This window comes from Ruditapes philippinarum, unplaced genomic scaffold (genome assembly GCF_026571515.1).
Source record: "Ruditapes philippinarum isolate M1 unplaced genomic scaffold, ASM2657151v2 ctg556_1_1_1_1, whole genome shotgun sequence".
Taxonomy (NCBI): domain Eukaryota; kingdom Metazoa; phylum Mollusca; class Bivalvia; order Venerida; family Veneridae; genus Ruditapes; species Ruditapes philippinarum.
This window is the reverse complement of record NW_026853934.1, coordinates 47,151-72,913: the sequence shown is the minus strand read 5'-3', so window position 1 is coordinate 72,913 and position 25,763 is coordinate 47,151. Positions and strand designations below refer to the sequence as shown.

At 33.9% G+C, this 25,763-nt stretch overlaps 2 protein-coding genes across 2 annotated transcripts; one reads left to right on the top strand and one right to left on the bottom strand.

Moving 5' to 3' along the window:
- Positions 1–487: 487 nt before the first annotated feature.
- LOC132738435 (uncharacterized) lies at positions 488–4,446 on the bottom strand. The gene is made up of 3 exons (XM_060725933.1): positions 3,657–4,446; positions 2,419–2,598; positions 488–1,049 (listed from the first exon to the last, which is right to left on the bottom strand). The coding sequence occupies exons 1-3, from the start codon at positions 3,931–3,933 to the stop codon at positions 655–657; spliced, it is 852 nt and encodes a 283-aa protein (XP_060581916.1). The 5' UTR covers positions 3,934–4,446; the 3' UTR covers positions 488–654.
- A 10,824-nt stretch (positions 4,447–15,270) lies between these two features.
- LOC132738434 (trace amine-associated receptor 1-like) lies at positions 15,271–17,033 on the top strand. The gene is made up of 2 exons (XM_060725932.1): positions 15,271–16,102; positions 16,329–17,033. Exons 1-2 carry the CDS (start codon positions 15,431–15,433, stop codon positions 16,629–16,631), a joined length of 975 nt encoding a protein of 324 aa, XP_060581915.1. The 5' UTR covers positions 15,271–15,430; the 3' UTR covers positions 16,632–17,033.
- Positions 17,034–25,763: the final 8,730 nt, after the last annotated feature.

The window sequence follows — 25,763 nt, the reverse complement described above, 5'->3', positions numbered from 1 at the left end:
AACTGAATAATGTGAAGAAAAAAAGCTAGATGTGTTTCAAAAGCAAATAAAGAAACAGCCATCTTTTTCATCAGTTTAAATGTCATATGTCAATCAGTAAAGTGTCATTGTTCGTTCACTGAATGTGATTGGATAATCTTTGGTCGCATATCAAATATTTTTGTCAGTGCACTATCATCTATGTAATTGTTTCAAACAAATATAATGTCATTGGTCGTTCATCAAATGACGCTGTTTCCCATTTGAGCCGCGTCACGACAAAACCAACATAATGGGTTTGCGACCAGCATGGATCCAGACCAGCCTGCGCATCCGCGCAGTCTGATCAGGATCCATGCTGTTCGCTTACCAACTCTATTACAAGTAGAGAAACTGATAGCGAACAGCATGGATCCTGATCAGACTGCGCGGATGCGCAGGCTGGTCTGGATCCATGCTGGTCGCAAACCTATTATGATGGTTTTGTCGTGACGCGACCCATTTTTTCTGAGATGTCAGTCTCTTATTAGCTCCTCTTTGGAATTAATCTGATACAATTCACTTACAAACGATTTCAATGATTTAATAAAAGTACCAATAAGAAAAATGTCACAAGTAAAGTCAGTAACAACAGAGACTATCATCTACATATCTTATCGTTCAATCGTTAGGTCATTAAACAGCAGGCTGTAGAGGTTGAACCCTAATTCTAGTAATTTTATTCTTAAAAACCCGTTTTTTCTTACACGTCTTAACAAGATTTCCAAAGTCAAAAACAAAAAATAGTGCTAGGAAAACTACAAGTACTAGCACACCTATACCGCCGAGCACTTTAGCAATTGTCCGGTTATCCTTTGCACTTTTCAATGTTGAAATACCCTTGCTTGTCTTTTCTTTATTTACGGTATAAGGATTTAACAGAACTGCAGTGGTATTTGATGACTTGGAGCATATAATGTAAAAATTGTGTTGTTTGCAGTCTTTTTCTTGAAGAAAACTCGTCTCCTCATCGGTTACTGATAACGTCAAACAATTATCTCCCTGCCTAACTCTCCCGTCTGGAATTAGATCTGAAAAAGGTAATGTTTCAAACTGACAATTACGTGATGGAAGAATATTTTATAAGACCAAATCAAAATATGTAACTAACTTTAAGTTTTTTCAGGTTACACATTGGCTAGATAATGTCTGTTATGCCAAACTCCGACGCAGTGGTCTCCCTTAGCCCGGCTACACAGAGCGTTGCCAATCAAATCACTGCGAGTGGTTTGGTGATATGAAAGTATTAAAGGCTTTTGCTTCAGATCCCAATGATCGTGAGTTATAGCCATATCTTATTTTATCACATGATATCAGTGCTTGCAGCTTTCATAACAATTGACCTCCCACTTATGAGTTTGAGATATGTACTTGTGTCCGCTAATTACTATCAATTATCATAAACGGCGGATGTATTTCTTATTTGAGATAATTGAAAACAGAAATATTGACAAACAAGTACTTCTTCTTATCGACCTTTTTCTCAAATAAGTCTTACTATAATTACAATAACAGAAATGCAATTAATATAAATCTTTTTCATGCACTATCCATGCAGTATCTGCATCATTTAAAACACTGCTAAATAAAAATCTGCATCAGTATGGTGGCTGATTTGTGCCATTCGTGTTTCCGCCCCGCAACCCCGCCAGGCGAAAAGTCGAGAATTAACAAGTTACAACGGCGGGGTCGCGGGACGAATACACGCTCATTAGCAAGGGCGCGGGGCGAAGTTTAATAAATAAAACTTCGCCCCGCGGGGGCGCGGGACGAGAGTTAAAAAATAAAACGACAGGGCGCGGAGCGAAAACACGTTAATTAGCGTCTCCGCTAATTATCGTGGTTCCGCTAATTATCGTGGTTTCGCTGCGCGCCTTCACCATTTTAACTTGTTAATTTTCGACTTCTCGCTTGGCAGGGTCGCGGGACGAAAACACGCTAATTAAACTTCTCCCCGTGCCCGTACTAATTAGCATATTTTCGTCCCGCGCCCCCGCCGTTTTATTTCTTAAATCTCGTCCCGCGCCCCCGCGGGACATAGTTTTATTTATAAAACTTCGCCCCTCGCCCTCGCTAATTAGCGTTTCTTCGCTCCGTGCCCCGCCTCCGCCATTTTAACTTGCTAGAACTTTCTCGACTTTTCGCTTTGCGGGATCGCAGGACGAAAAAGCGCTCATTAGCGGGGGCGCGCGGCGAAGTTTTACTCATTAAACTTCGCCCCGCGCCCTCGCTAATTAGCGTGTTTTCGTCTCGCGACCCCGCCATTTTAACTTGTTAATTTTCGACTTTTCGCTTGGCGGGGTCGCGGGGCGAAAACAAGAAGGGCACAAATCAGCCACCATATATTAGAGTTGCAATTATTTAATAAATGTGAAAATGACACTTTGACCGAAATATTACCTTCCAATAAATATTGGCCAGCTTTTAATTTCAATATCTTGGCGAGCTTAATGTATTGTAGAGGATCGCTGAATTTGACAACTGTGCTATTCCATTTATATTTACAGGCCAAAGTCGCCATATGGCCGGATCTCCGCGTATAATCCACACAGAAGTTTTTTCCTTTCATATACGATTCATCTAAAAGCACACATAAAAATGAATGGTATATGTTTATATTTAATGAATTTCTTTACTGAAGAATCGGATTGCCATCGATACAAGCTCTCCCAAATTATATTTGGCATTTAAGCCATTTGGAAATTTTTGTTTCTACATAATTTCTAATTTTTGAAGGTATCATATATCATAAATATAATAATGGTCATTATACAGCGATATAATTTATTTACCCCCCATCCCCGCAAAAAATGAAAGGAATCTTTAAAGTGGACGATAACCAAATAATGTTAGACATCAAACAAAAAAATCTTTGTATCATAGTTTGGGGACCTTTCTGTTAAAAATGTGTCAGAGTTAAATCGTATACATAAACATGCACAGTGCGTTAACTGGAGTGCGGGTATTAGTTACCCATACTCTAAAGCATACCCATTGATTGGCTCATTTTGCTGGGGTTTACTTATTGTGACAGAAGAGAAAGGGAAAGCGACAGAAATATCATATTCAGATGCTGTTCATTGGTTATTTTTTCCCGGGGTATCATATTGTGACAACAGGGAACGTGTTTTTATGTTTGACTATGATACAAAAGAGAAAGAACATCAAAACACTCGGCAATCTGGTTATAATACTCGGGGGCTACGCCCCCCTCGTACAAATCAGATAGCCTCGTGTTTCGATGCTCTTTCTATTACTTGTCTTACTCTGGTAATTTAAGACATTTACTATCTGCTGATTCTAAATGATTGTGTTATGGGTTTGATGTTAGTGGTCAATGACGTATTAAGATAGTCTTACTGCAATGCTTTCCCGCCAAAAATTCTAACATCTGCATAATGCGTAACACTGGTGTTATATTTTCACAAATACACAGAACAATGCAAAAAAGTACAACTCTTCCGTCACATATTCCATTATCCCATTCCGGAAATGTGGAATCTTTTAACATAACTACATATATAGCAATATGTATCAAAACAAACATATTAATTTTTAATTCTATCAAATTGAGTTGGGATTTCCACTCATCTCTCACTGACAGATCATACTATACATCATTGTGGAAATAGGCGTACCTGCTCTTCTCTGGCACAAACATCTGGTGGTTGATTCATGTGTATGACATGATATCGGTCGATTAAAACTTCTGTTAGACATGATGTAGCACCGGCTTTCTTGCTCTATTTTATGCACCCAAACATCTGACAACGACAAGCACATTGCGTCAGTAAACTCTCTAGTTACTAAAAACGTACCAAGTTTTTCTGCTATGTTGGCACAGTAACCAAGCTGATTACAATGAGAGTTACACGCCGGAAATGACATCATACTTTCACTGACGTAATAATCCATATCGGGTACAGTCGAATGTGTCACCCAATAACCTAACCGAGTTGTACAATTTGAAAGGCCGGCTGAAACATATTAATATTGATATCACATCTGTCGATTGTAAAAGAGTTCTATCGCTATGCTTTCTTGCTTTGCATGAACATTGATCGACAAAAAATGACTTACCTTTGTCTATAGGACAAAGTCTAGCTGCTCATTTGTTTTTCTTTGGTATAATTATAGACCTTTTGACACTAGATTTTTGTTTGAAACTGCACACTTTATTCGAGGCCATTTCGACAAAAATTTGGACACTGGAGCAAAAACATTACTAGCAATATGGCTATGAATGCAACAATATTGTGTTATAAGTGGCACTCCATTGGCTATTAAATATATACATCATAATTATAACAGTATCCTGTTTCCTGTAATTAAGGATGTAACATACAGTTAAGTAACGCTTTATATATGTATATAATTGTTCTTCTAAAACAATTTCCAAACATCGAGGAATATATTAAATATGTACAGCAAATGTTTATATACATTATAATTTAACGTTAAAATTCATTTATTCATATAAAAAAACTGGATTAGGTTTTATCGAAAATAAATTTCTATTTACCTCCCTATACTTACATGAAATGTTAAATCCGGTGATATCTTTACAAATAGTGCTAATTTAAACTTACAATATTGATAAATCTTCATTAGAGCATCCGCTTTATGATATAAAACCATAAAAACATATTGCGTTACAGAATCTTTAAAATTAATGCGAAAATCTGGCATGATATGGCATACTGCGCTCCTCGTAGCCGGCAGTTAGCTCAAGATATTTCCATAGAAAATGAACTATGCATAAAAAATTATCATCAGCAATAACTTTTTTAAATATTTACTACTTTTTATACGACATGTCAAGAAAACAACAACATATCCTATGAATAATAATCACATTTAATAAGCCACGGTTTGCGTCAGTTATTTTTAAAACTGTATGTAATCTTTAATCTTGTAATTAATGGTGTTACACAGATAATTGTTTGAGACACACACACTATCATTGTTTCAGACACTCCCAACCATTGTTTCAGACACTCAATACCATTGTTTTAGACACACTATCATTGTTTCAGACACTCACTATCGTTGTATCAGACACTCACTTTATCGTTGTTTCAGACTCAAACTATTATTGTTACAGACACTCACAGTCATTATGTCAGACACTCACTATCGGTGTTTCAGACTCACACTCTCATTGATTCAGACACACACAGTATCATTGTTTCAGACACACACACTATCATTGTTTCAGACACCATCTATCATTGTTCAGACACACACACTATCATTGTTTAAGACACACACACACTATCATTGTTTTAGACACCATCTATCATTGTTTCAGACACACACAATTATTGTTTCAAACACACACCATCATTATATCAGACATTCACTGTAATTGTTTTAGATACTCACTATCGTTGTGTCAGACTCACACTATTTTTATTTCAGACTCCCGCCATCATTGTTTCAACCATCATTGTTTCAACCATTCACTATCATTGTCTCAGACACACCCTATCATTGTTTCAGACATACACTTTCTTGTTTCAGATACACACTAACATTGTTTCAGACTCAAACTATCATTGTTTCAGACACCCACTATCATTGTTTCAGACACTCACTATCATTGTTTCAGACACTCACTATCATTGTTTCAAACACCCACTATCATTGTTACAGACACCTACTTGTATTCAAACACTCATAATCAATGATTCGTGATCAGACACTCGCTATTCATAGAATTGTTTCAGACACACACCCTTATTGTGTCAGACATGCTTTCAAACGCAAATAACATTATTTGCAAAGAAAAAAGTATTTCCAATGCGTTTTCATTTTTCTGGTATCAGAGAATTACGTCAGAAAGGTATCTTATACCTTATAACATATAGATTGTTTATAGGTACAATTTAAAGATTTTGTTAAAATTGTATGCCTAAGTCTTTTCTTAAGAACAAATACAGAAACGTAATTTTGATAATAGTAATGTATATGTTCATAATTATGCTCTTTGTCCCAGCGACTTAATATTCGCGAATTTCGCGGCGAAAGTTTTTACCCGCGAAAAACGTAATCCTTATGAAAAACGCTAAATATTGTGTCCGTGAAAGTTGAGGAATAACATATCCTCGAGCGCATTTGAATGATTTTTCTTTAAAGAGTGATAAATCACTGTTCACTGAAATTTGAAGAAATATCACGAATATTCGACTTAGAACTTTTTTACTATGTAATACATGTAGTATAATTATTTGTGATTTTAAAACAAGATTATACATAAACAAATTTTCTAGTAAGCTCTAATTTTAAAATGTTTTTTTTTGGTTTTTAAGGAAGAAGAATAAAAAGCTAACCTTCCAGGTATTTATGTAGCGTTATTAAATATTATATAATGCTTAGTAAATATATATATCTTATCATATATGCCACATTGGTGAAGAAATTTAACCTGTAATATATAATGCTTAGTAAATATATATATTTTATCATATATGCCACATCGGTGATGAAATTTAACATATAATATATAATGCTTAGTGAATATATATCTTATCATACATGTCATATTGGTGAAGAAATTTAACCTACCGGCGGTAAATTCGACAAGAAGAAAATGTAAAATTATTTTTAACATCCTAGAGCACGAACATTCGTTCAGTTTGACCATATTCTGGTTCTTTGAGAACGTCAGTGATGTGAAATATTTGATTTTAAAATATCTAAAGCGGAAGTTTCACTGTCAATACGGAATTTCCTGTAATATACCTTATCGCGAACAATTACAGAAATGTCCAAACAAAGGATTAGGTACATATTAAAACGTGAATTGGGTCTGGACATTATCGGAACATACACACACGAATGGTAAAGTAAAAAAAAAACAACAACAAAAAACCAACACTACTGTTTCGTCTGGCTGATGATTTAAAGTGGATAGATATGAGACATTATCTTCACCAATTTCAGGTTGAGGAATGTCTGACTTTTTTTTTACTTAAAATCATGATAAAGGTGTGTGCAAATGTTGATTACAGTACTAATACAAATTCTATTAGACAAGCGTACAACTAAAAACCTTTATTGAACGAGACGCTATTTTATTGGTAATTTGGTGATATAATACGCTTTGTTAAAGGTTTGTAGTTATCTATCAAGCTATGTTTTCGATATTGTTTCATGCTATATAACACCGCAAAACGTCTGTACCGCAAAACGCACGTATGCACACATCGTCCACATTTTTCTGACGTACATTTTGCTGCAAAAAGGCGTGGTCCTGCCGCATAACGTGCATTAAAAAATCGTTAATTTTAACCAGCTATTATCAGGTGTTATTGTGTGTTAATTTTAGCTCACCTGAGTATGCGCCTGTCTGTCTGTCCGTCCAAATTTAGCTTGTTACCACTCTAGCATCCACATACCCTATGTCCAGAATTATCTGCCCTTGAATTACAATATCTGTTATATTTCAAATTGTTACCACTTCAACGCTTTCATTTCTTCTTCAATCTTCTTCAATTTTCAACAGAATATCTATGACCATAAAATCTCAACAAAGTTAGATTACAGGCTAAATCTAACCAACAAAAAACAAACAACAAAAAACGGACACTATTTCACCTTGTTAGTGCTTTCGCTTTTTTCTCAATTCTTATTTTTTTTTTTACAAAATATGTATAAACATAAGGTCTCGATCATTTAAGTTCATTTATGAGCTAAAACGACTGAATATGTCAAGAGTTATTTGCATTTGCATAATAAAAATAAAGACACATTTTAAAGTGAAATTATTTAATTGTGATAAAACTGCCATTTCTTTGTTATCAATGATCAGATGTCATTCATACATTTATGACAGGACGGGCATCTTGAATAGTTCAACTATAATATTGACCTTGTAATGACATTGACCTCAAGGCTACTATTGAATTTTGCTTAAATTACCATATCTTTGTCATTTACAGATATTTGGATATTGATGACCATTTCAGACGTAGAATTGAGTACTGATATCAGTTACCCAGATTCTGACCAAGTACATGAAATGTACTTGCTTTTTATTTGTGATATTCAATGCTATCTACCCTTGTCAAGTGGAGCCTTTAAAGGCAGGTGGGCGATATAAGGCCACCATGACCTTTTTGCTTTGTTCAATTATAGAATTACATGGTTCAATTATAAAATTACATTATGGCATTCAAACAAAACGCTTACATAACGATATTTTAAAATATGCTTTAGTTTTTATCGAACTTCTTTTTTTCCATCATTTCCTATGCGGAAGAATGTTTGTTATAGTATACTCTATTTCATATTATCTATTTAACGTATAGGCGAAATGTTTTGTTCTCCAGGCGATTAAATAATACGGTTTTAGTAAAGGGACGGACTTTCCGACTAACCTATAGATTAAATCATTTTTCAAAGTTATATTTTATGACAATTTCAAACTTGCATTTACTAGATTTGTAGTTCAAAATATTTGAGCCGCGTCAAGCAGAAATGCGCACTATCGTCATTTTTTTCCACATATTGATGATGTTCAAAAATTACAATCTCATCTTTGAGAAAATATATTAAAAGTTACAGGGTTAGTTACTGACCCGATACGGGGATACACGGTTCTGTAGGAAACCATAACGGGACTCAACCCACAGAACCGTATATTACGGCACTAACCCTTTAACGATTCTATCACGCCGAAAGCCTTCCTCATCGTTATTTATCATAACCAGGGAGACGATACCACGTGACAAAGAAATATCTTTAAAAAAGATAAATGGTGTTGATGGAAAAGATTTTCATGTATAAGAAAGAAAGAAATATAGAGCGGCAAAGTGGACGCAATTTAGTAATTATATTTTACTTGCTATATCTATTGCCAAAACCATCACTGCCTTCTTAGCATGACCTAAGAATTAACTTAAAAAATTTAAGACCGAGCATGTCGTTACAAAGACAATGGTCCAGCTAACATTTGTGCCAAGTTTGATTAGTATTGAAGCATTTTTTCATAGTTTCATAGTAGTTTGAACTTGTAACAGGAAGCTTTTTAATGAAAATGGCCATTTTTCACAATATGCTCATGAGGGAAAAGGTTAAGCGACCGAGTCATGGAAACCCCATAATTTCATTGAAAGTGACAGAACCAATAAAAGTAACGTTTATAATGAATATATTTTAATACAGAAAATATGAACGATATGCGACGCAAAGACACACTCTCGCCGCAAAACGTACTATAAAAAAGTACTATAATTATGCACTGCAAAACGTCCACATGTGTACTATATGCGACACAAAACGTCCACACGCGTACGTTTTGCGGTACGAACGTTTTGCGGTGTTACAATGCTATGCTTTAGGTATGCGGTGGGTTATATATAGATGATATTTTATCGATATTTGGTGATATATTATGCTATTTCACCTGGTATGTAGTGATATGTCAAACTCTGTTTTCAGAATGTGATGATATATCAATATATGTCATCGATGTGCGGTATATATGAGCATATTGTTCAATATTACTTTACATTCACGTTTTTGCGTAAAGTCACGTTGACGTTGGCGTCCTAACGGACGTGACGTCAAATACTTTGTACGTTTTTCTGATGAAGACAACAGTCGAAACTAGTAAAGATTAAAGAAATATGTGTTGTTTTGGTGTATTTTAACTCATTGGTGTGCGGTGAAATATCAAGCTATGTCATTGGTAAGTGGTGATAGATTTGGTGATATATCAAGCTATGTTATCTGTTTGTGATGATATATGACGCTATGCCATCGGTTTATGCTGATATATCATGCTATGTCATTTGTGATAATACATCAAGTTATGTCATAGGTAAGTGGTGATATATCAAGCTATGCCATCAGTGTGTGTGATATATTGAGCTATATTATCGGAAGTTGATGATATATGACACTATATCATAGGTATGTGATGATATATCAAGTTATGTCATAGGTAAGTGGTGATATATCAAGCTATGTCATCAGTGTGTGTGATATATTGAGCTATATTATCGGAAATTGATGATATATGACACTATGTCATAGGTATGTGATGATATATCAATTTATATCATCGATGTATGTTGATTATGAAGCTATATTATCGGTTTGTGCTTATAAACCATGATATTTTATCGGTATTTAAGGAAATATAATTCTGAAATGGAAATATATCACGATATGTATGTAACAAGCCTGTATATAATGGATAAAGATTTTCATTTAAGGAAAACGTTTATACGAGCATGTGTATTAAAAATATAAATGGGACAACGAAATGATTATGAACATGAAGGACATTTTCTATTTTACTTAATATGATCGAACATTTTGCACATTTTCTAAGCTGACATTCGAAACATAAGAAAGATAATTTGTAGGTGATTTAGTCCATCTTTCTTTGTATGTAAAATAATGATTATCTAAGGAATGATAAAGGGTTCATCAGTTCATTGAGTAAGTGACATGTTGAAATAGAAACAATGGATGCAATTTATTGTGAAACATTTTCTTCAAACAGGAAAATTAATATTGACATAATCATTACTCCACCCTAATATCTAAGAACAACAACAATAGCATGAAGAAAATTCCCAACTATTTCCTATTCTTATATCATAGCTTTCGATACTGTATATCTTTTCCTTAACACATACTTTTTGTGGTTGATATGTAATTGTGACTCCCTCTGTAAGAAACAAACCATATACTGGTACAAGTTGTGGTTAAGTGGTCAGTGGATGACTTTATTTATTTTTCAAACCCAGTAACCTATCGATCGATCGATCAATCAATCAATCGCCATCCATCCATCCATCCATCCATCCATCCATCCATCTATCAATCGTCCCACCCAAATTCATCCATCCATCCGAGTCAGTAAGTCAAAATCGTATTAGAAGTGTTTCATCTCTGTCCCAAGAAAACCTCTAAGGTGATTTGCTTTTAAGTAAAAATACTGAAACCCTATCCTAAATAATTCTGAGAATCATCTGACCACTGAATAAACAGCACATGAGCAATTGTCTACCTTTTTACATATGTGAAGGGGTGTCCGACTTCCTGTCAGCAGCCGAAGGCTTTCGTCAAAATGATATAAATAATCAAAGGTAGTAAAAAATCTGAAGTTCGGAAGCATTAATCACAACAAAATAACATGAAAATTACAGTCTCGGTTTGATTGAATCTGTACTTTAGGGATAATGAAAAAAGTGCAACACCCCTCACACCCCCTAAAACCGGATTGAGCGGAACTCAATTTTAAACACTTAAAAGTGCTTTAATCAATGATCCTGAAAGACCAGAAAAATGTCACAACACTGAAGGGAAGTACGGGACAACTTTTTAAGCCGTGGGATTCGAACATACTTAGGGGAAAACCTATAAAAAGGACGCCATGGGTATTTAAACGTTGCAACGGAACCTCTTTTTCTACTTATTTGATGTATATGAAAAAATTATGGTGACAGTTACATGGAAACATTTTTCCGACCTATTTGTGCAGCAATTAGCCTAGCTGTCAAATCAATGTTCATTATTTGATATATAAGGAAATATATTGACCACGTTAGCGGGAGAAATGTATTGTATGTTATAAATAAAGAAAGATCATTCAATACTCTACACTAACTCTTTGTACTTATATTTGACATATTTACATGCAGGACACATCTTTGATGTAATTATTAATTTCACAGATACATCAATAACGGTAACCTTTCAAGAGTTTGATGATAGAACAGTGATAAACAATACGTGTTTTGATGCTGTAGACATCATGTCCCCACCTCGTACGAGAAAAAAGAGACTTCTGGTTACTAATGATTGTTTAGTCGTTTTATCTTAAATATTTCAATAAAGCAATTATAACACTTATTATAGTTTATCAATGCATGTGATTAATAGCACGCTACCCTAGAATTTACACAACGATCATTAACCTCGCGAATAACGGATACATCAGAACTTTTACATTGATAAAACAACAAACCCAGTATTATTAATGATCGGCATTACGAAACACTGATGCGTTCATCAAAGAACTTAATGAAGCATATTTTAGCAAATACACAAACCAATTACCCCATTCAGTCACCCATAACAGTTTCCTTGACAAACCAATTACTTCCAAAGTGAAATTAGGCGAATAAATACATAGATATTACTGACTGGTTATTTCTAGGAACAGCAAGACACAACATTCACTGTTATAACAGTCAGTGGGCATTATGCATTGTTAACCACAAACTTCACAGTTCACTAGCGTGATCAAAAAGGCTTCAATATTGATTCATTTAAATCATTTAAATTACAAGTGCTAAACATGATAACAATTGCAGAATGATTAATAAATCATTGGTCAATCCTTAACACAAATAAAGTCACGATTTAGAACGGTACAATTTTGAGTTTTACCAACCACTCAGCGAAATCATTTTTAAAGCTTAGAAAAACAATTACATGAAACTAAATGTTGACACTTGATAAGGATAAGTCATAGATTTAGAGATACAGGCCTGTTGTATATTCTTTTTGAAACAACTTACCTAAATTTTTATTTAATACGAGAATGAAAACGCTTGAAATGGAAGCATAAAATGTGTGTACTGTCAGTCGTATATTAAATTGGCCACGAGGATGATATAATTATAATGTATGTATATGTTTCATTTTAATAAGTATATGGAGAGAGAGAGAGAAATGAGATAAACTATAATTAAAATAGAATAGAAAAGAAAAATGTAAAATTAAATCAGGAAAACATATTGTCAAAAAAACTTAATGTGGTTAATGAAACAAGAAAACATTTATTTGTATCTATTTTAATACGTTTTTGTAACTTAAACAGAGTTTACATGTTCTGACTCGTGATATGATCTGGTATGTAATCATGTTCCGTGAAAATATTTTCTATACCTAATTCCATTCGAAGATACTTTACAACAAAATTATACAATATATACATTGGGATTGGTGTTTAAATGTAAACGTGACCTGTTTCATGCATTGTTTAGCTTCTCCATTTAGATACAAAGAAGAAGAATAAGTCTACGTACTATATCTACCACAGTCAAAGTAGTATGTTAGAAAAAGCGCATTTTGTGGTCATTTCATTAGAAAAGTAAATTTATTGAAAGTGTAACCATAGCGGTTATGAGGACATGTACATGTATGATGATCTGACAATAATGTGTTTATGCTGCATCAATGTTGATCATGTATTAGAATAATAGACATATAAACTCTAAACATTATAAATGACTATATACATAAGTATATAAATAAGTATATAAATAGGTACATGTACATAAGTGTATATAAATATATGTAAGGAAACATAAATAATGTTATTAAGTATGAAAAACTATATCCATAAGTCTAAATACATGTTGGTTCATGATACTTACCAAGGGGCAGGGCGTGAAGTGGTGGCACACTTGGTTCAAGCGAGAAAATTGGTTGCAAACTTGACAAAATAGCTATAAGCATTGCTAAAGAATGGGCTGATTAAAGAATTTCAAAATAACACACCAATTTTCTCGCTTGAACCAAGTGTTCAATCACTTCATGCCCTGCCCCTTGCTTACGTTATGACCAGTTTCCTGTTTAAATGCCATTTATATGAGAGGCCCATTATGCCTTAGAAATGCTTTAATTTTCATTTCTCGAAAACATTTTATTTTTTTGTGTCATATTATAGTTTCCAAAAGGTTAATCATTGGTCAATTATCTGAATCATTTTTGCTCATGTTGCTTTTTGGCAATTATTTGGCAATTATTAAACTTATAGTGCTTTGGTACTTTGTATGGAGGCCAAAATACTTCCTTGTTTACATGTTGCTACCTTTGTAACAAGTAATTTCACATTCCACACTACTTTCTTCAGGCATGTTACATGCTCTGAGACCATTATTTAATTGCTATAAAACTTGTCATTTCTTGACAAAGGAAAAAATCCGCTTCTGAGGCCTTATTCAATGTTATATATCAATACAATTTTCAAATCCTCACTAAAAGTGTTGTTACATAGAGTAAAGAAAAAATCCAAATCATCGATATTTTATAAAAACCGGCCCACCCTCTTGCAGACTAGTAGGTACATTCAAATGAAACCTGATAGGATATCCCAACTGTTAAAAAAGACTTGGCTATTTTTGTGGAAAAATGACTCCACAACAACTTAAGGTTAACTCGGCATTTTCTACATGCTATTATCATAAAGTATGTCCGGTTTACAAGGTACAGAACGCCTTGACTAAATAATGTCTTTATTTTGTTTAATTTGTTTTAGAAGTTGCGCGAATAAAATGGACTTTTGCACTGCCATACATTCTGTTAAATTATTATATATATGCCCTGCATAAAATTAAATACTTTCTATGGTTAAGTCTATGGATTTCAATTTGAGCAGACCCTAGTAAAGCATCTGTCCGGATTGCAGACACACTTGGCTCTTTACTGGCAGTTTACGGAAACTATCAACATTTCTAGCCTTTATAATAAGGTTATTGATATAGGTTATTATAGGTTAATAATAAGCAAAATATTTATGTATATTATACAATTATGTTTAAGATATTTACATGGCATATGTAATGTCTGATTAATTTAGATGATATAACATCTCGTTATTTCTTATCATAAGAAACAAATTAAAAATAAGTATTAATATATTGGTATGTTAAGGTATAATTGTCATAATTTAATATATCATTTTTCTCTCTTTGTCTTTTTAATAATACTAGATGTGTTGATAATACTTATTTCTTGGTTGGTTTAAACATATATTTATTTATATACATGTTAATAATTTATAATTTAAAGCAGAAAGGAATTGGACCGAGAGCTACAATATCTCAAAGTGGTAGTCACCTTTAACAAAAGCTTTACGTAAATGAAATACATGGCTTATTATAATTTTAATAAATACCCGATAAAGGGAGAAAATAAAGAAAAAATAAAAATAAGGATTTGATACTAGAAGTATTCAACAAAACTTATCTTGTTGTGCTGAAAGTTATAAACATGTTTGAAAATACACCCATGACTTCACCAAACTTTGTTACTCTCTGTCTGTAGCACTCAATTATCCCTCCCCCGTGATTCCCAATACGAGATATGCACCAGTTAAAGTGTCTGATATGTCAGTAACATATAAATGATATATTTCATTTAATATACATTTGTACTGAACAAACAAGATAACAGCAATCACCGGAAAATTAATCTTAAAAGTCAAAAGAAAAGGACGGGAAATGAAGTAGCCTCTTTCATTGTTTATATCACACTTCGATATATATACACCTTACTTGATCATTTATCAAACATAATGAAAAACGACTTACTAGTAGCTGAATGATGATTTTTTTTCTAATTCAACTGGTTTGCTTTTACCTCAAAAAAAGATCATACAAAAATGTTCGGAGCTTTGAACCAGTCACTTACATGTGAAGGAAACACGCACGTGATCACAGGCGGAGATGTTTTAAGATGTATTATCATCATTATCATTATGTTGCTGATCATAGTCGGGAATGTTTGCTGCCTTGTCGTGTTCAACAGTCCAAAGACGAAGAAACAGTTTATGAAGCGAGTTAGATACATGATGAACTCACTGTGTTGCACGGATTTGAGCATGGGACTGCTAATGTGTCCATCAACAATCTATCCAGCTCTCAAACATTGCTGGCCGCTCGGAGTTTTTATGTGTAAATTTGAAGCTCTTCTTATCTCAGCTTTGTTTCACGAATCAACATTAAATATGGTGTTAATAGCTATAGATCGTTGCTGTATTATACATTGTTCAAGATACAACAACATTATGACGTCAAAAAGGTTTTTGTTTGTCATCATAGGAACCTGGGTGACAGTATTCACTTGTTATGCTGTTGTTATTTTTGGAACAGATCAATTTTACTACGACAACATCGGAATAAACTGCGAGCCGTTTTATCTAGAACCGAAAGTAACGCTAACCGTTCTTAGTATATTCTATTTTGTACCAGCAGTTATATTTGTTGTCTGTTATGGTTCGATATACAGGACTGCCACACAGAGAAAGGTTTTGACTGTTTCTCCTGACGATAAGGTAAGTCATATCTTTCTTACTTATCTCTATGATTTGAAAATATCTCGATAAATCTACATAATTTAATTATTACATATTTCTATAGCGTACATATCATTACAATATAATACGCTGTACTTAAATACGAATTTGCAAGTTTTCTTTATTATGAATTAAGATTACAAATATATCGAAACTAATAAGCTAAATAATCTCACCACATTAACTATAATTGTTTGTTTTTAAGCATGGTAAAATGGTAAACGCTAACATACGGACATCGAAATACCTGGCAGCTATCACGGGTGGATTCTTCGTCGCTGTCTCACCGTGGACTCTTTGTACGCTCATTATCGTTGCCGCTAAAGTAACGCTTCCGGATGAAGCTGATTTCTTTGTCACGTGGTTAGCTCTTAGCAACAGTTTCTGGAACTGCCTGATATATGGATTAATGAACAGAAAATTTCGCCGCGCAGCATTGAAATTTGCATGTGGAAAGTGGAGTACAGTGTGCCTCAAGGGTCTGTCCTGGGACCCAAGAGCTATGTGATGTATACGAAACCTGTCGGAGAAATCTGCCGTAAACATGATCTAAACAACCATTTCTTCGCAGATGACTCACAACTCTATCTATCCTTCAAACCAGTGACTAATATTTCAATTCAAGAGAATATAAATCGTATTGAAAGATGTCTTGAAGATATTGTAAGTTGGATGAATGCCAACATGCTGAAGCTAAACGGCGATAAAACAGAGTTGATCATCTTCTCATCTGAACATAACGCACAACCTGTTTCAGATGTTACAGTAACAGTCGACGGTTCGAAAATTAGCCAATCATCTAGTGTGCGCAATCTTGGTGCATTTCTTGACTCGAACATGAGGATGGAACAACATGTAAATAATGTCTGTAGGAACTGTTATGCACAATTAAGACAAATCGGTCACATCAGACCCTTTATTACTGTTAAAGCAACCAAATTTCTAGTAAATTCACTTGTTACTTCTAGGTACTGTAATGCACTGTTATATGGAGTCTCTAAGCAGTCAATGACCAAGTTACAACATGTTCAAAATACAGCAGCTAGAATTGTGACCAAAACACTCAAATATGACCACATAACACCTATCTTACGTGAACTTCACTGGCTTCCGGTAGAGTATCGGGTCGAACATAAAATTTTGACTTATACATATAAATCCCTCATCGATCAATCACCAGCCTATATAAAAGACATGATAGACGTGTACATCCCAGTCAGAAATCTGAGGTCCCAGAATAACTCAATGACATTAGTTGTGCCTAAATCTCGGACAGTACGATATGGTGACAGGTGCTTCCAGACAGCCGCAGCGAAATTATGGAACGCGTTACCACCTGACGTTAGAGACTGTAATACCTTGCCATGTTTTAAGAGAGCTCTCAAAACACATTATTTCATAAAGTTCTATGGACGTTAGTTCATAAATCATCATACATGTACTACTTTTGCTATATTATCAGTGTTAATTTTAATTGTGCCTTGATTTTAAACTAAATGTGTCTGTATTTCTTACCATCCTTTACTGGTTTTAGATTATCATTATTGTTTAATAGGTTTACTTAATTAATGTTGTACATTATGTCTTATATATATATATATATGATTATGTTTTATCGGATTTATGTAAAGCACTCTTGAACATTTATTATTTATGAAAAGAGTGCTATAGAAATGTGGTATATAATAATAATAATAAAAAGTGGATTAAATCTATCAAGGAGTCCGTGTACGTAAAATCGCACGATGAAAGCAGGGACTTTAGTGAAGATTCTACAGCATATGCTAATTACAAACGTAGACAAAGTAACAAAAAGAAGGCCATGAGTAGAAATTGCGATGAGAACATGTCAATTACAGTAACAGGAAGCATGTCTGCCACAAATACACCAAACCATTCTCCTGCAACTATTCCAAAAATAGCATATACTAGAGCACAGCATAAACAAGTAACAGAACTGATTCAAGAAACTAAAGGACTGTGAGATTATTTACAAGAATTTGTGTTATCAGTCCTCATTAAGCGGAGAAACACTTCACACAATGATGATTTCTCATTCATTTTCCAAACGATATAACGACTATTTCCGGACTTAATTAGTACAAACGTTATCTGATTTTGATGTTGAAGCTTTAATAACAATGTAATTTGATGATAAGTGTTTATTGATATTGATTTGTCATACATGTATAACACTTACTCATTCAAGTTTCATTGCTATATTTCATGTATTTACAGTAAATTTGAACTTGGCATCTTTAATAGGTCTTGGACTGACTAAGATATGTGTCGAGCTTAAGTAACGATAGAAATTCAAACATGTCAATATGTAGATATAGTTTTGTACTGATAATAATTTTGTCATTTTTCAATGCAAATAAAATGTATTTTCCAATAACATGATTTCAAATTAGTGCACAAAGAAATAATGACAGGTTTTACTGTCTTACATTATGACAATATAAGTATATGGCATCTTTTATTGCCTTTTACATATTTGTAAATGACCAAACATTAATTCATTAATTAATGTCGACATCACAATAGATCTGAAACCTAAAATGATTAATGAAGTTTTCAATAGGAAGTATGAATGGATTCCTTCTCTTTGTGGAAGTATTTACTTTTGTGCACTTATTTCACAATATGCATTTACTTTGTTTGATGTCTTATGTTATCATTGTACATTTTGCCGTTTATGAAACACTCTTACATGACATGAAAGTAAACACTATTTCAATGAAACATTTTATCGTAACTTTGACTCATATCAGTAACAATTCAATTTCTTAATACAATGTAAAAAGTTTTGTTCTGCTGTTTATGATTCACAGTGCACTTTGCTTCCGTTTGCTTTATATGTAAATTATTTTATACGTTACATGCATAAATGCACAAACGAGGGTTGTTCGGGAAGTTCTGGGAATTTTCTCATATCTCCTATATTTTTTGTTTCTAAGACCTAATATTTTGCACATACTAAGATTCACGGGGGAGGAAGTGTTACACGAAGGATGGAGTTCTTATGATAACTTGTTTGGAGTTCTTATGATAACTGTCACGGAGTTCCTGGAAAATGTTACGGATTTCTGTGGAAAACCTTTCTATATACTTGGAGAACTCGCCTAAAAAATGGTTATTTTTAACTTTAAATGGGGAGTTTGAGGTGCTAAATTAAACTTTGATAATTAAGCTTGCCCTACATGTTGTATTTTGTTTCAGAAAAAATCTTTTAGTCCATATTTTGTCGCCTTTTTAAAAAAAATCTGCATGTTTTGAGAAAAATTACCAAATTACTTGCTAATTCGTACATATTGACCTTTTCATTTGTGATCTTCTTCGTTGCTATACTTAATTACCTAATTATTATGGAGAGTTGCAAACATAAAGCCCGGGCTAATAAATTTATACCCGAATTTTCAAATGTTTACGGAGTTCTTGCGATAACTCAAAATATGTCCTGGAGTTCTTATGATAACTTTTGTTACTGCCAGTGTGTTTTTGTGCTTAATCACGGCGCGTTTAAGCGTATTTTATTAGACAATAAGTGTGTAAATCATTATGAAGCATAGTACGCTTATCATTTGCACAAAAATTTGGTTATATAACGTTGGTTTTGATCGTGTTTTTCAGTTCAAGAGATATTTTTCTTACCTCCGTTTCTTGTGTTTTTTGTGTTTGTTTTGGTCTTTTTGTGTGTGTGTTTTTTATATTTTATTGGAATGACTGTAAACATACTTGATGTAGAGCATTTACTTACAGGATAAAAATACGCTTTGAATAATGATTTCGTCATATATACATTATTCCTGGCAGTTTTAGAGAACATTAAGTAACTATGCTATCGGTATGCATGTAAATGGTTTTCAGCAAAATAGGAGGTAGTATGCACTACCTTTATCTAAATTTAATGAGGTGGGTGTCGTCTTTATGTTTCAACAGGTATTTTAATTTCTAAAAGGTATCAGTTTTTGTCATAGAAACTTATAAAGTTCTATGACAATGATCACGGTGCATATCCATATCTGTACCCTCTTTGCGAAATCTGCTCAAACGGTACCCTCTTCGAACATGCACAGGTCATGCTCAGCTAAAAACAAACCAGCGATGGATAACAATCCAGTAAAATTTCATTGTAATAAGGAAAGGAGGTATGACACGTAGAAAAGATGTATACCACGGAACACTAGAATGTTTCATTTATGTGCTGCTTTGTCATGTGCACGTTTTTCATGTACTGCAAATTCACAATAAACTACAAAAAATCGACATATCTTGCCTCGCCCATCACATCGACATATTTTTTCGGGCTGAAATGAACCTATGGCTTGATTATATATGCATCACACATATTTAATATGTTCATATACATATCATCTTCGGACAAATGGCAGTATATTGTCAAAAATAAATGGAAAATTCATAAAAACGCCCTACTTTCGGTTTTGCAGCGGCACGGGCTACCTCTCTTCATTTGAATTTTCATGTCACAGGTACCCTCTCATTTTTTAACACATAGGTACCCTCAAAGCACGACAAATACTTTTATGTGTTAATCGCTAAGTATGTAATATTTATATATAAGTAAGAAATATTACATACATACTTAACGATTAACGCAAATAAAAGCATATGTCGTGCTTTGAGGGTACCTATGTGTTCAAAAATGAGAGGGTACCTGTGATATAAAAATTCAAATGAAGAGAGGTAGCCTGTGCCGCTGCAAAACCGAAAGTAGGGTGTTTTTATGAATTTTCCATTTATTTTTGACAATATACTGCCATTTGTCCAAAGATGATATGTATATGAACATATTAAATATGTGTGATGCATATATAATCAAGCCATAGGTTCATTTCAGCCCGAAAAAATATGTCGATGTGATGGGCGAGGCAAGACATGTCGATTTTTTGTAGCTTATTGTGAATTTGCAGTACATGAAAAACGTGCACATGACAAAGCAGCACATAATTAAAACATTCTAGTGTTCCGTGGTATACATCTTTTCTACGTGTCATACCTCCTTTCCTTATTACAATGAAATTTTACTGGATTGTTATCCATCGCTGGTTTGTTTTTAGCAGAGAATGACCTGTGCATGTTCGAAGAGGGTACCGTTTGAGCAGATTTCGCAAAGAGGGTACAGATATGGATATGCACCGTGATCATTGTCATAGAACTTTATAAGTTTCTATGACAAAAACTGATACCTTTTAGAAATTGAAAGACCCGTTGAAACATAAAGACGACACCCAACACACCTCATTAAATTTAGATAAAGGTAGTGCATACCACCTCCTATTTTGCTGAAAACCATTTACATGCATACCGATAGCATAGTTACTTAATGTTCTCTAAAACTGCCAGGAATAATGTATATATGACGAAATCATGATTCAAAGCGTATTTTTATCCTGTAAGTAAATGCTCTAAATCAAGTATGTTTACAGTCATTCCAATAAAATATAAAAAAACACACACACAAAAAGACCAAAACAAACACAAAAAACACAAGAAACGAAGGTAAGAAAAATATCTCTTGAACTGAAAAACACGATCAAAACCAACGTTATATAACCAAATTTTTGTGCAAATGATAAGCGTACTATGCTTCATAATGATTTACACACTTATTGTCTAATAAAATACGCTTAAACGCGCCGTGATTAAGCACAAAAACACACTGGCAGTAACAAAAGTTATCATAAGAACTCCAGGACATATTTTGAGTTATCGCAAGAACTCCGTAACATTTAAAAAATCGGGTATAAATCTATTAGCCCGGGCTTTATGTTTGCAGCTCTCCATAATAATTAGGTAATTAAGTATAGCAACGAAGAAGATCACAAATGAAAAGGTCAATATGTACGAATTAGCAAGTAATTTGGTAATTTTTCTCAAAACTTGCAAATTTTTTTAAAAAAGGCGACAAAATATGGACTAAAAGATTTTTTCTGAAACAAAATACAATATGTAGGGCAAGTTTAATTATCAAAGTTTAATTTAGCACCTCAAACTCCCCATTTAAAGTTAAAAATAACCATTTTAGCCGAGTTCTCCAAGTATATAGAAAAGTTTTCCACAGAAATCCGTAACATTTTCCAGGAACTCCGTGACAGTTATCATAAGAACTCCAAACAAGTTATCATAAGAACTCCATCCTTCGTGTAACACTTCCTCCCCCGTGAAGATTAGCATATCACGGAACTATTCCTCAAAATTGAATAGAATCCGACAACAATAGCCGGAAATAGCAGTAACCATAGCAACACTATAACGTCGCACCGGAGCAGTCCGACTCTAACGAAAGGTATAACGCGCTACACTAATAATATTTCGTAATTTTGATAACGTAAAAAATGCGCGAAAACGCAGGTCAGCAGCGAAACGTCATGACGTCATTTCCTGAAAATATCATAACGTTATTTAAATTTTATCCTGTCACTTGTATCAATTTCAGCCCGATAACAATGTGCCGTATATTTTTACTGATCTACGGCACTTAATCACGTGGTTTGCCGGACTACTTTTCAAGAAAAACTATAATTATTATTATAATTTTGGACTTTATGTTTGGTGGTTAAATTTGTTTTCGCCTGAGAGTTTCCAATAGAAACGTTCTTTACAGGCCGTTCCAGTGGTATGAAAAAAAAAACTGTCGGTGTAGAATAACGAATTTTGGAAACTTTGTTTGTTTATTTTATTTCACTCTATAATTGTTCAAGCCAAATAAAAATTATAAAAGTAATGTAAAACTTAATTCGTTTGCGACATTAAAATAGCGTACTTGATTTGATTGTTTTGCACGTGCTGTTTGGCGCTACATTGTGACGTCACGTAAACAATACTTTAAACGTCTGTACAGCGTTAACGACTGAATAAAAGATATTGGTGTTCGAATTCATTTTCTTAGTTAGACCATTTTTCTTCATTCTAGATAGTTTTCACAACAAATTCGACAAAAAATTGTTTTTTATTTATCACATTTTTCAAACAAAATGGCGCCTTCAATGTGAAAATACAAAGGGAGATAATAAGAACGGCGAGTGCATTGTTTTGTAGAATAATGCATGCTTCGGGCCTTCTTTGTTTATATAGAAACATTTCTGATCGTGTGATTAAAGGTAGTTTGCCTAATAAAATTCTTTTTAAAAAAACGGTGATAGGATAAAGAATAATAGATTGGTGTCGTGGGATGGAGAAAGTTTATCTGGCTCTGCTCCGAATTTATTGGTTCGCCTTCGGCTCACCCAATAAATTCTTCCGCCTCGCCAGATAAACTTTCTCCATCCACGGCACCAACCTATTATTCTCTATCTCAACGGATCAACATTGTTTTAAAGTTGTTGCCACCAGAGCCACTGAGTAAACAACATGACGTCGATAGGTGACGTTGAATTGCGAAGCATCGTGAAATTTTGTGTTGCGCTGGAAAAGTCTTCCACAGAAACAATGAAAATGATCAATTCTACAGGAAAATACAAGAAATGCAGTCCGGCTACAGTGTATAGATGGCATGCTCGTTTTAAAGAAGGAAGAAGCCCTCCATACAGCCCGGACCTCGCTCCGATGGACTTCCGTGTGTTCCCGGAGCTCAAATCACAGCTGCGTGGAAAACGCTTTGACTCAGCTGACGATCTTGTTAAGCATACGCAAGCTATAGTCTCGTCCTTTACCGATAGCTGGTACGAGGGAAACATACAATAAGTGGATCAGCCGACACAGGAAATGCATCGAAATTGCAGGTGACTACGTTAAAAAGGTGCGACGATCGCTGGACTTTAACGTCGCATAACGTTGCAAATGACGTCGGCGTGCTCCGGGTATTTGTTATATGGTTATTTACTATTTTTATTATGTTTTAGTTTCTGTGTGTACGATGATGATATTTTCAGATACTGTACAGTATATATTGAAATAAATGCGTATATATTTATATTAACGCTAACCCGACTACAACGTGTGCTATAAAACAATTCTCAGAACTTCCCGAACAACCCTCGTATATGGCACTATTTCATCGTTTAGTCATTTTTTTTATTACCCCTCACTTTTTTCGTAATGCTAATTTCCCATAGGCCTCTGGGAGTTATTTTTACTGTTAATGTAAGTGTACCACGTGACTAAGAATTTTGTACTGTTACATAGGTAACAGTATTGTTTAACAGTATAAAATCTGGTCACGTGGTCTATTTCCTAAATAAAATGAAATAAAATGGCCGCCATTTTTTTCTCGATTCATTCTTATTTCCAACGTTAAACCCCGATAGGACATCAATTTCTCCTCTGGAGTAACCATGACACTTTTAGTTGTTTGCACCCTTGTGTGCTTTTCGCGTATAAAATATCTTTTTGTTGAATAGTCAAAAAGTGAACATCCGTTTTCAACGGAAGTAATTGCAATGTAAATAATTATGTGTCAAAGTGGAATATGCAGACGATTTAAGCATGCCACAAAGGATTATTTAACAAATTTAATCAGTGAAACGTTACAGATATGGTGGACAGACATAGGATATCATCGTTATTTTGTCAAAAACCATGCTAAGAATATTCTGGAAACAGAAGGATCAGATTTCACAGATCATAACCGTGTAAATGGGTTAGTGTTTTGTTTCCTAAATAAAACCTAGCTTATTGTATGTTTATGATTTCTAGATATCATCACTTGCTTAAAGAATAAAAGAAAAAGAAAACTTCTCAAGTAGGCTTAAATCTTAAAAGGTAAGGACAGTTTAGTTATTGTTACTCTTGGTTTATTTTTGTTACAGTTAGATTTAATTGACAATTTCAGATCATCTCAGTATTTTTGTTCGGGGTAATAAAATAAATAACACATGGGTTTGTGAGTAACAGTAAAAATATCATCCCTCGTAAAAATACTGTTACCCTCGACTACGCCTCGGGTAACAGTATTTTCCTCGGGATGATATTTTTACTGTTACCCACAAACCCTTGTTATTTATATACTGTAATATTTGATTTCGTTTTGATTTTATTTTTAATTTTGACTTGGTTTATTTATGTATTTATGTATTTATCTATTTAGTTCGTTACAGAAAGAAGCAAATGTTTGTAACTCGCGACCTCCCGCTTAAAAACGAAAGTCATATCAATTTAGACCACTGAGACAATTAAGCACAGAATCGACTTCCTGACGCAGTTGTCAGAGTTGATACTTACAGTTTTGACGGTTGCTATGCAGTCATCATTAACAATTTAAGTGTTGATTTTTTATTTCTATGTGTTACATAGTTTGCGATCATTGCAATGATACAACATGTATATGAATTGTATTTTCTGTACGAAATCTGCTGTGGTCATAGTATTATTTTTACAATAGGTTTATCTCTTAGATTTGGTTTGCTAAATTGCTAATCATGGTCATGCAACTACATAGTTAGGTGAAGAAGCAGGCGCTTGTTTTGGTTGAGTCTATTATGTTTTGTTTAGGGGGTTGAGTTGTCATACACAAATTTACAGTTTATATGCATTTATTTTTTTCCAATGATTGTTATTATCTTAAATGCTTCTGGGATTGTTGTTTTATCAATTCATTTGTAAATAAGATTGTTATATGTCTATTAACGGAATAATTTTAATGAACACGAAATTAGTTCACACCTACATGTGTATTGGT

Coding starts and splice junctions, on each gene's coding strand:
- LOC132738434 (XM_060725932.1), top strand. CDS start 15,431: ATGTTCGGAGCTTTGAACCAGTCACTTACATGTGAAGGAAACACGCAC. Junction 16,103..16,328: donor CTGTTTCTCCTGACGATAAG/GTAAGTCATATC, acceptor TTTGTTTTTAAG/CATGGTAAAATGGTAAACGC.
- LOC132738435 (XM_060725933.1), bottom strand. CDS start 3,933: ATGGATTATTACGTCAGTGAAAGTATGATGTCATTTCCGGCGTGTAAC. Junction 2,599..3,656: donor TTTGTGCCAGAGAAGAGCAG/GTACGCCTATTT, acceptor GTGTGCTTTTAG/ATGAATCGTATATGAAAGGA. Junction 1,050..2,418: donor TGGCCAATATTTATTGGAAG/GTAATATTTCGG, acceptor TACCTTTTTCAG/ATCTAATTCCAGACGGGAGA.